Below are 11,761 nucleotides of genomic sequence, written 5' to 3' on the forward strand. Positions count from 1 at the left end.
TTTGTTTATGTATTTCTTGTTGGTTGTGGGGCTTGAACTCTGGGCCTGGGTGCTGTCCCTCAGCTCTTCAGCTCAAGGCTGGCGCTCTGCCACTTGAACCACAGTGCCACTTCCAGTTTTTCTGGTGGTTCATTGGAGATAAGACTCTCATGGACTCTCTGGGGTGGCTTTGAACCACAATCCTCAGATCTCAGTCTCCTGAGCAGCCTACTAGGATGACAGGCGTGAGCCACCGGGGCCTGGCTTTATTTTTAAAGGGTCCAAATCACATGGGGAAAGCGTGCTATCTCGGTTTTAAAATTCATTTACCTTTTTTGTGCCAGTCTAGGGGCTTGAACTCAGGGCCTGGGTGCTGTCCCTGGGCTTTTCTGCTCAAGGCCAGCGCTCTGCCACTGGAGCTTCAGCTCTCCTTAGGGCTTTTTCTCCTTAGGGCTGCTTGATTGGAGAGAGGAGTCTCCCTGACTTTCCCATCAGGGCTGGATTTGAACCGTGATCCTCAGATCTCAGCCTCCGGGGTGGCTTGTTTTAACTTCTTCAGGTGGCCACGGGCGCCATTCTTTTCCCTCCGCGCTTCTGGAAGCTCCAGGAGGCCCTAAAAGGAACGAAGTGTGCTGAGCCCTGACCCGGTGATCACCGGTTCAAGGCCTGCTGGAAGGAGAGACGGCGGGGCGGAGAGTTGACGTAGGGTCACGCGGGCCGGAAGTGACGACGTAGCACCGCGCCACTTCCGCGTGCGACTGCGCCTAGGTGCTGGAGGCGCGTGACGGCCCGCGGGACTGTACCCCGCGCGCGCGCGCGTGTGTGTGTGTGTGGGGGGGGACATGAGTGTTCCTAGGCCTTTGCCCCTAGGCGGGGACCGGACAGGGCCCACCGGCAGCGCGGAGGCCGGCGAGCCGACGCTGGGTAGGTGCTGCGGCCGGCGGCCCGGGCTGGGAGCGCGGCGTCCCCCAACAGGGCCTGGGAGCGGCGCGGGCCGCGGCGCCGGGCGGCCGGGGCGGCGCGGGCTCCGTGCGGGCCCGCGGGGAAGCTCCGGGTGTCGGGTGCAGGCGGTGGCTGTAAGTGGTCAAGTCATTGCTGAGTTGTTTTTGTTTTTTCCTCAGAGGGATGAGTGGTTTGGGGATGAGTTTTATCATCCGAGACTCGTCTGAATCCACCCAAGCGTCGACAGGGGCCGCTCGCCAAAGAGGCTGTGTCTTGCCTGGTGGACATAAAGCCTTTTTTCCCTTCCGTGGCCCTTCTCACCCCTTGTTCCCAGGAAGGGATTTGAATAGTCACACACGGGGAGGTATCCACGGAGCGGAAGGGTGTTAGCTGGCGCTGTTTATGATGTGCCATCTTTGGAAGGCTCGAGAACGTTGCCACTCCAAAGAGCGGGGGAACCCTAGATGAGAAAGCCTTCTGGCTTTATAAAATACTAAGATATCCCAGAAATGCACGGGTCACCCCCAAAATCATGCTCTGAGCACTCTGTGATCATGCTTTTTCTTCAGCGATAATTACATGAGTAACATGTATTTATACGCACCTTAGGCTCCACTTCTAACACTCACTTGCTCCTCTTTTTAATTTTTTTTTTTGTGTGTGTGTGCTTTGATGTGATTGGTTTGCATTTATCTCATTATGGCTTGCCCATATATAAAAGCAGACGTTGGAGCTGTTAATGGTATTGTTTCCTTCACATGAAACTTTTGAAATGGCTCTCCACACTTTGCTTTCTGTTGCCTTTCTTCTCTTTGTTTAGTGTATACGATTTTCATATTCCTTTCGTAAGCTACTCCAACCCCAGTTTCTTTGTGTTCCAATCTGTTATATCACCACCCCAAGATTAAGCTCCAGTCTTATCACTTTCTTATTCAGAATCCTTAAGTGATGCTTCAGCACTAAATTAAGGTCCAGACCCACTAACTTGGTCTCAGGTTCTCACAGGCTGGCCATATGGCATCATAGCTTGCTACTGCTAGGGTGTGTATATTCCATTCTCCTGGAACCTCACTTTACCTCTCTATTCCAGAGACCCTATATTCCCCCTTGTCTTAATGTTGATTCCCTTACTCATGATGCATTCTTTCCACTCTTGTCATAGACTTTAACCATTTAGAACTAGTCCACCAATAGATTGTTAATGGCAATGTGAATTGGTGCCATCTCTTAGGAGGGCAGTTTTGCAATGTCTAAAGAATACAAAAGCAGGGCTGGGAAGGTGGCTCAGTGGTAGAGTGCTTGCCTTGCATGCATGAGGCTTTCAGTTCCATTCCTCAGCCCCACATAAGCAGAAAAAGCCATAAGTGAGGCTGAGGCTCAAGTGGTAGAGCACTAGACTACAGCTGAAGAGCTGAGGGACAGAGCCCAGGCCCAGAGTTCAGGCACCACGACCGACCAAAAAAAAAAGAATACAAAAGCGTTTGTCTCAACTGTACTTCTAACAGTATATTCTACAGAAGCTGCCATGAATGTGCAAAGATCACACTGCAATATTATTTGAAATAGCAAAAACATAAAAATAAGTTCGATAACTCACCCACAGGGGGATGGTTATACAAACTATGCTATTCCTTAAAAAATGCAGTAGATTCATATTTGTTGCTATAGAAAGATATATAAGACTGTATGCATCTATGTATGTATGTATATATAAGAAAAGCGAATGGGCATAGTAGTATACAAATCCCACCACTTGAGAGACTGAGGCAGAAGGATCATGAGTGGGAGGCCATCTTTGGCCACATAGTAACACCAAGACCCGGTCTCAAAAACAAAAAAAGTGAGAGGAGGACACAGAATCAGAGGAAAAAGGATGAAAAAGTACAGCAATGGAGTGCATTGGCTGCACTGGACATTGATGAAAGTGAACTATGCAATTCATGGGTAGAGATAGGAGGGGGGAATGGGAGAGAATGAGGGAACAGATGACACTATGTGAAAGGACATGTACTTACTACCTGACCTATATAAAGGTAACCCCGCTGTATATCACCTAAAACAAGTAAATTAGAAAAAGAGAGAGAAAGGTTTCATAACGCAGAAAGAGAAAGGTCTCACCACAGTAAGACATGTATTTCCTTTATGATGCAAAATCAATTTCTGGAAGGCTATGTAAGAAACTCCACTGAGGGTTAGAGGATAAGAAGGGCGTTTTACTTTTGAACTTGTACCCACTTCCATAGTTAAAAAATTTTACAATAAGAAACACATAAAAAGAGAAAGGAAGGGAAGGAGAAGGAAAGAAGGAAGGAGCGAGTGAACTTCAACTCCTCCTCATTTCCCTTAGGAATTATTCTTAGACTTCTGTAACAGATTTATTTCCCCTGTAATGATACCTGTCCTACTCTGATGCCCTTGCATCGCTTAGAAGGGCAGTTTTGCGATGTCTGCAGTTTTGCAGAAGCCTTCCAGGGCCTTGAATCTTTTGTAATGTGGAAAAATACTTTTTTTTTTTTTTTAAGCATCTGGATTCTTAAGTAGTTCAGAATTAGTGTGAGTATTTCAGCTCCTTGAGTGAAGATTTGAAAGTTTCAGTTCATTGTATGGTATTATTTTCCTTTAGTGCTATGCAACAGTCATTTTGCCTTTTAGTGCTTATTACAAAGGAATGTCAGTTGTTTAATCCTGAGAACTGTTAGAGGATCTGCCTTGAAAAATACATAAACATCTGGACGCAGTGGCTCACACCTTTAATCCTAGCAACTCAGAGGCTGAGGTCTGAGGATCACAGTTCAAAGCCAGCTTGGGCAGGAAAGTCTGTGAAACTCTTTGTTGTTGTTGTTGTTGGTCATGGGGCTTGAACTCTGGGCCTGGGCACTGTCCTTCAGCTCTTCAGATCAAGGCTAGCACTCCACCACTTGAGCCCCAGTGCCACTTCCAGTTTTCTGGTGGTTTATTGAAGATAAGAGTTTCATGGACTTTCCTGCTTGGGCTGGCTGTGCAGTTCATTCCTCAGATCTCAGCTAAGTTGCTAAGTTGCGTGAGCCACCAGCACCCAGCATCCGTGAGACTTATCTCCAATGAACCACCAGAAAACTGGAAGTGGCACTGTGACTCAAGTGGTAGAGTGCTCACCTTGAACTGAAGAGCTGAGGGACAGTACCCAGGCACAGAGTTCAAGCCCCACGACTGACAAACAAAGAAACATAAACCTAGAATTTGGACTGTGTGTTAAACTAGTAGCTTAAATAACTTTTTCTCTGGTGTAGTATCTCCTATAATTCTAGAACACAGGAGACTGAGACAGGAGAATTGTGAGTTACAGGCCATCCTGGGCCACAAAGGTAGATCCTGTCTGAAGAAACGAACAACAACAAAAAGCAACAACACAGAAAAATACTTTTTGAGTGCTAATAATCCCTCCTCCCTCCCTTTTTTTTTTGTGCCAATCCTGGGGCTTGAACTGGGGGTCTGACCTTTTGTGCTGAAAGGTCGTGCTCTTATCACTTGAGCCACAGCTCCACTTCTAGCTTTTTGAGTGTTTCATTGGAGATAAGAGTCTCTTGAACTTTTCCTGCCCAGGCTGGCTTCAAACTGTGATCTTCAGATCTCAGCCTCCTGAGTAGTAGCTAGAATTATAGATGTGAGCCATTGGTGCTGTGCTTTAGCTATCCCCCCCCTTTTTTTTTTTTTAAAGAAAAGCTTAGAAGATAAAACTTTAAAAGGAAAGAATATTTGTAGAGCCTGGTGCTGGTGTCTTGTGCCTGTAATCCTAGCTATTCAGGAGTCTGGGGTGACGATTTGAAACCATCCCTGGCAGGAAAGCTTATGAGACTCATCTCAAATTATCCAAAAAAACTGAAAGTGCAGCTGTGGCTCAAGTGGTGCAGTGCTAGCCTTGAGCAAAAAAAAAGCTGACGGACAGTACCCAGGCTCTGAGTTCAAGCCCCAAGACTGGCACCAAAACAAAAAACAAACCCCTGTAAGTTGGGATGATAGATGTTTGCCTTCATCTCCACTGTGGGCCTTCTTCCCTCCTTCCTGCTTATGGAATTAACTTGTTTCCTAAATTTGATTTTTGCTTGGGGACAGGATTAAGTGATGCTTCTCCAGATGAAGGATTTACAGTAGAGGACTTGATGGTTGAAGACAAAGCTGTTGAGCAGCTGGCAGAAGGATTGCTTTCTCACTACTTGCCAGATTTGCAGAGATCCAAGCAGGCCCTGCAGGAACTCACGTAAGCTAACAACAAGTCAGGTCTGCATTCATTTCCCCTCTCTGTTAAAGTTGTGTATATATTGGTGTGCACACACAGAGATACCCATACACATATATGTTTCTTTCTTTTTTGTGGGGGAGGGAGTTGGTTGTGGGGCTTGAACTCTCAGGGCCTGGGTGCTGTCCCTGAGCCTCTTTGTGCTCAAGGCTGCGTTCTACCACTTGAGCTACAGCACCACTCCCAGCTTTTTCTGAGTAGTTAATTGGAGATAAGAGTCTTACAGGGACTTTTCTGCCTTGGCTGGCTTTGAACTATGATCTTCAGATTTTAGCTTCCTGAGTAGCTAGGATTTCAGGCATGAGCCACCAGCGCCCGACTTGGAACACTAATTTTAAGATAAAACCTTGCAAGTGGGATGTAATTGGAGAAGCTTGGAATCCCAGTATAATGACTAGTTATGATTGGAGAATGATGGCTTGAGGCTAGCATGGGCAGAAAGTTAGTGACACATCTCCTTAATCCTATCTCAACTAAACAAGTTGGGCATGGTAGGTCACAGCTATAGGAGGCATTGGTAACAGGATAGGTGAGGTGATCCCAGGAAAAAACATAAGATATTTTACTTGACCAACTAAATAAAGGACTGAGACATGGCTCAGGTGGTAGAGTATCCTCCTAGCAAGCTGAAGCCCTGAGTTCAAACCTCTGATACCTCCATTCAAAAAAAAAAACTCCAGGAAGTGGCGCTGTAGCTCAAGTGGTAGAGTGCTTGCCTTGAGCTGAGGGACAGCGCCCAGGCCCAGAGTTCAAGCCCCACGGCCGACAAAAAAAAAGAAATGTGCTCATTATTTGCCGGGCACTGGTGGCTCACGCCTGTAATCCTAGCTACTCAGGAGGCTGAGATCTGAGGATCGCAGTTCAAAGCCAGCCTGGGCAGGAGAGACCGTGAGACTCCTATCTCCAATAAACCACCAGAAAACCGGAAGTGGTGCTGTAGCTCAAGTGGTAGAGCGCTCGCCTTGCATGCATGAGGCCCTGGGTTCAATTCCTTAGCACCACATAAGAAAAAAGAAAAAAGCCAGAAGTGGCACTGTGGCTCAAGTAGTAGAGTGCTAACCTTGAGCTGAAGAGCTGAGGGCAGCGCCCAGGCCCAGAGTTCAAGCCCCACGACCGACAAAAAAAAAAAACAACAACAGAAAGTTGAGTTTCTTAGGCTAGTTATTATAAATTAACTTTTTTTGAGGGGAGAAAATACAGTTACTAAAACTAATAATAAAATACTTTTAAATTACTTGGTTATTTTAGTAATTAGAGGCTGAACTTGAGGCAATAATGAAAGTCACATTTATTTGTTAAAGTATTATCTTGAAAAAATTATGCTAAATTGAACAAGCCTTGGAAGGGCAATCAATTTCCAACTTAATTTCTAACTTTCAACATTGATCCAGATGAATGAGATTTTTTTTTTAAATGAACTAACAATTATAGTGCATGAGACTTATTCGTCGTCCATGTGCTTTTTGTTTCAGACAGAACCAAGTTGTATTACTAGACACACTGGAACAAGAGATTTCAAAGTTTAAAGAATGCCATTCCATGTTGGATATTAATGCTTTGGTAAGTATGATTTTCTTGATGTAATGACATTCTGTTGTAGAAATAGCTGGTTTTTAACCCCCCCCAGCTCTGTGTTGGTGTATCTTTAGGGTCTTTAACCTCTAATTTTTTTTTCCTGGTCCTGGGGCTTAATTCAGGGCCCGGGCTCTGTCCCTGAACCTTTCTATGCTCATGCTCAAGGCTAGCGCTCTACCACTTGAGCCACAGCACCACTTCTGACTTTTTCTGAGTAGTTCATTGGGATAAGGGTCCCATGGACTTTTCTGCTTGGGCTGGCTTTGGACTGTGAATTCTCATGTCACAACCTCTTGGCTAGTTAAGATTATAGGTGTGAGCCACTGGCCCCCAGCTACAATTGGTCTTTTTGTAGAGAAAACCTTCCTTTATTTATTTTACTAGAGCTTCCAGATTCTTGACTCACTGTCTTTTGTATGTTGCACTTGTAGCAGACAGTTGAAGAACTTACGAACCTAGAATAGATCAGCTTATAATTAATGATGTAGAAAAGAAAAGTGAGAGGAAGGAACTTTGGGGAACTGCTTTTGCCATTAAGGAAAGTGCATCTTCTATCAGTTACATGATTTCTTAAGTTGGCATTTCATTGAACTATCAGGCATATGTGCAGTGCCATAGTAAGTTCATTTCATGAGCTGGAATGGACACCTTAAAAATAATTAATTCATCTTTGAGGATAAATAGAGTGGTTGAATTTCTTCAGAAGCTGTTGAGAGGAACTGATAACTATTTTAAGAAAGGGGAACATCAGAAATAAGAGTTGGCTGCTCTTTATTTCAACATTAGTAATTGCTTGGTTTGTATGATTTTGTAGGGATTTATAACTACCCCAAAGATGGATTTTTCACTGGACACATATGGTTTAGCAATATTCTCCTTGTGCAATAATATTTAATAATAATAATAATAATCTGTATTAGGCCTTTTGTAGTAAGGGCAGATCTGTGCACGGTAGTTCCTGACTTCTTGTGAAGGAGGTGAGCAAGGCTACTCTGACCTACTTCTTTCTTCCTTGCCCAGTTCACCTTGCTGTAGAATACTGTTTATTGAAGCATGTGTAATTCTTTTGCTTTAGTCTAAAGGGTCAGAGACCAAATCTTCTCCTTTTTCTTCTTTCAGTCCAAGATTAGTTTTAATTACATAAGCACTGAAAAGTGGAAGGCCTTGAGTGGTGCGGAGATGATCTGTTAGTCCTAGAGCTCATCAGACTATGATTTTACTCCCGGCTATGTTACGGTTTCAAATCTGTCTGCTGACACTTTTCTTGTTTCTTTTCCGATTGCCTTGTCTGAGGACAAGGCATTCTTCCCTTTTCTCCCACCTCTATGAGCCTGCCTCATCCTCCCATCTTCTGACAGGGACAGGTAGGCCAACTGAGATTACAAAGTGTGTACTTACGCTTGTGGGAGGTAGAGTCTCCTCACGTAGGCGGCTGTTTTGCTTGGTCCAACCCCAAAAAGCAAAGGAACATGACTGAACATTTCTTTGTGCTCTTGGGGATTTCTGCTTTTCCTGATAAGCAGATGAGTCACACTATTCCTGTCTTTATATGTCCTGTGTACCCTAGCATACTCTCTCCTTTATAAAGGAGTGTTTTAGACAGAGTTTTAATTTCTTAAATGAAATAGATGGCATTATTGGATAGTTTCAACTTAGATTTTAGAACTATACATGTTTTTAAAGCACAGTGTACTCTATACTAAATTTAATGTGAATATCTCTTTTTGGGTTTAGCAAATTGTTTAGATGTATTCTATTCTGGAGTTTAAAAAGTAGATAATATTAAGGTTCTACAAAACTTGAGCAGTTTAGGAAGTTTAGGTACTTTCAGCTGGTTTGGCTGTTAACTGCTTTTTGCAATTTAGGCACTGACATACTGACCCATTGTGATATTCTAGTCTGTGTTAACTTGACTTCTCATTTACTTTACTGTGGTTAGTTCACTGAAGCAAAGCATTACCATGCCAAATTGGTGAATATAAGAAAAGAGATGCTGATGCTTCATGAGAAGACATCCAGGTTAAAAGTAAGTTGAAAACTCTTTTACGTTCTTTATAAAACTGAAAGTTGTTTTCATTTTTTGACTTTTTATATCTCTACCTACAGTAACATACTTAAATCATTAATTTCTTTTAAAAAATTGTCATTTTGAACCCTTCTTAGCTTTACTGTTACCTTGGGCTTGACAAGCCCATATTTTCTGCATATGCAACTACTATTTCATTTAATAAGGGTTTGGAATAACACATATTTTGTTGAATCAAAGGACCATAAATTACCAAAAATCATATTTATAAACCAAATGTGTGATGTCTTGATTATCTCAAGCCAAATAATCACTTTTTTTTTTGTCAGTTGTGGGGCCTGAACTCTGGGCCTAGGCACTGTCCCTCAGCTCTTCAGTTCAAGGCTAGCACTCTACCACTTGAGCCACAGCACCACTTTTGGCTTTTTCTGCTTATGTGGTACTGAGGAATCGAGCCCAGGACCTCATACGTGCAAGGCAAGCGCTCTACCACTGAGCCACCTTCCCAGCCCAAAGAATCACTTTTAGGGCACCATTTTAAAATTAGGTCATAAACTATAACCCTTGATTGTTGACTTGAGTTTTAATTTTTATTTATTTTTTGACACAGAAAAGAGCACTTAAACTGCAGCAGAAGAGGCAAAAAGAAGAGCTGGAGAGGGAGCAGCAGCGGGAGAAGGAATTTGAAAGGGAAAAGCAGTTAACGGCCAAACCAGCTAAAAGGACATGAAAAGTCGTGTCTGTGTGCATTTTCTTTTCTTGTCCCATAGTCTTTGGATGTAAGAGGAAGTGTGTGGAGTGAGGTTCAGGTAGTGCCTTATACCTTTGTGGTGGATAGTTTTAAGTCCTTGTTCCAGGATTTCTGTGCTCCGTATCTTCCTTTCAGTCATTCAAGAAGCCTTTCTTCCTAAATGGTAGATACAGTATCATTTGCTTTTGATATTTATATGTACTTTTTCAACTTTTGCTTAATTTAAAAATTCATTCTTTTGATCTTAGAGTCATTTATAAAGTAGAAAATGCTTTGACTACAAGTGTAGACTCAGTCAGGCGCTGATGGCTTACACCTATAATTCTCGCTTCTCAGGAGGCTGAGATCTTAGGAACACAGTTCATAGCCAGCCTGAGCAGGAAAAGTCTGTGAGACTCTTAACTCCAATTAGCTACCAAAAAAGAAAAAAAGAAGCCTGAAAGTGGAGCTGTGGCTCAGGTGGTAGGGTGCAAGCCTTGAGCATAAAAGCTCAGGGATAGCACTTAGAGCTCAAGCCCCAAGACCAACACACAAGAGTCTAGACTCCCAAGTATTCAACATGAGTCCGAATGTTTTAGCTCCTTGAGTGTAGACTTAAAAGTTTCATTTTAATATATGGTATGAATTTGTTTTTTCTGTAGTGCAACACTCATTTTTAGTAATTGCCTTTTATTGCTTAGTTACGGAATACTAGTTGTTTAAAAGTGCACTGCTAGAAAAACAAGACGGTAAGTCTTTGTGAAGAATGTAATGGGAAAATATGTATATATAGAAAATAATAACACCTTCGATGTAGACTGTGGTGGGTGCCAGTTTCTAGCCATGTATTCTCTGTTTCTTAGTGTTGATGCGTATTCAGGTTTTGGCTTAACGTAGGTTACATCCATTCCTAAAGTTTGGCAGAGATCGCAGAGCTATCACATACTCATCTGTACTTAGTCAAATGTAGTAACAGTTGTCACACACTGAGTTACGGTTCCTATATGTACAGCTTTTAAAACTCCTTAGATGGATTGAAATGTACCAACTCCCCGCTTTACAGGTAACAATAGGATTGGTAGAAAATTAGTAAATAGTGTCACAAAAGAGGCAGCATGATACTTTCAGTATTACTTAGGATTTTTTCCGATATTGTATATATGAACTCCTTATGTGAGGGAAATTTATGAGGTTATAAAACAAGCGTGTATTACTATTATTTTAGTATATCCAAATGGTCTCTGATGTCTATTATGTATGTGCTGTAAAAAACCTGTGAAAGTGTGTGAGTAGAATGTATATCTTGTACAATCATATCACCACATGGTAAGCTGGAATCACTACCTCTCACCATCTTCAGGCCAATGACAGAGAAAGCATTAAAGTTGAATGTTAAGAACGGACCTGTTTAAAGGTTTAAACAATTTCATGAGTGAAATATGACATTACAATTCACTTGACTTGGACATTATATTGAAAACTATATTTTATTTGAGTAGGTGTTGGCCTCTTGCTAAGTTTGTGTAGTAGGACTTGCAGGCAAGTGTCTTCTAAATTGTTGAATGTACTTATTTATAATATATGATAAAGGCTGTGCATTGTTTTGCCAGAGTAGTTTTAGACCAACTTCAGTTGTTGAAAATGCTGGTTCCTGGACATCACTTTTCAATCTGTTGAAGTTAATCTATTTTTATTGTTGTTGCTCTATTTTATTTTGTTTAAAAGGTTCCCCCAGTGATCCTTATATACCTTGAAAGATCAGAACCACAGGTCTGGCGGCCAAGGTCTGGGCTTCTTCCCACACTAAGATGCATATCACCTTCAGTTGGAAACTTGAAATATACACATTCCAAATTCTTGTTTATTAGTTCTGATGTGAAGACCATATGTTTTTAGAGTGCTCCCCAGATAAATGTGAAGAAAGAACCAGATGTTTAGAATAGTTTAGCTGTAGAATAGTTTAATCAATAGCATTTGGCATTAATTTTAAATTTTAAACTGCTGTTTTTGATATACAGTCAAATTTAAGGCTGAACCCTAGCTGGCAGGAAATAGATATGTACATCTGGTAAACTGATTGAACTTTAATGAGTTGTATTAAAGTGAATCATGTTTATTTAATGAGTGGCAAGGCATTTGGACTTTCAGAATTACATTGCTGAAGTTTTAAAAACTTAAAAATCACAAAGCAGCAGGGTGCTGGTGGCTCACACCTGTCATCCTAGCTACTCTG

At 42.2% G+C, this 11,761-nt stretch overlaps 1 protein-coding gene across 1 annotated transcript; it reads left to right on the forward strand.

Annotated features, from left to right (window-relative positions):
- The first annotated feature begins 743 nt into the window (after window positions 1-743).
- Bloc1s6 (biogenesis of lysosomal organelles complex 1 subunit 6) lies at window positions 744-9,921 on the forward strand. The gene is made up of 5 exons (XM_042687732.1): window positions 744-903; window positions 5,014-5,158; window positions 6,670-6,757; window positions 8,712-8,798; window positions 9,409-9,921. Exons 1-5 carry the CDS (start codon window positions 822-824, stop codon window positions 9,526-9,528), a joined length of 522 nt encoding a protein of 173 aa, XP_042543666.1. The 5' UTR covers window positions 744-821; the 3' UTR covers window positions 9,529-9,921.
- Window positions 9,922-11,761: the final 1,840 nt, after the last annotated feature.

The sequence above is a fragment of the Dipodomys spectabilis genome, unplaced genomic scaffold (genome assembly GCF_019054845.1).
Source record: "Dipodomys spectabilis isolate Male_0828 unplaced genomic scaffold, ASM1905484v1 ptg000108l, whole genome shotgun sequence".
Taxonomy (NCBI): domain Eukaryota; kingdom Metazoa; phylum Chordata; class Mammalia; order Rodentia; family Heteromyidae; genus Dipodomys; species Dipodomys spectabilis.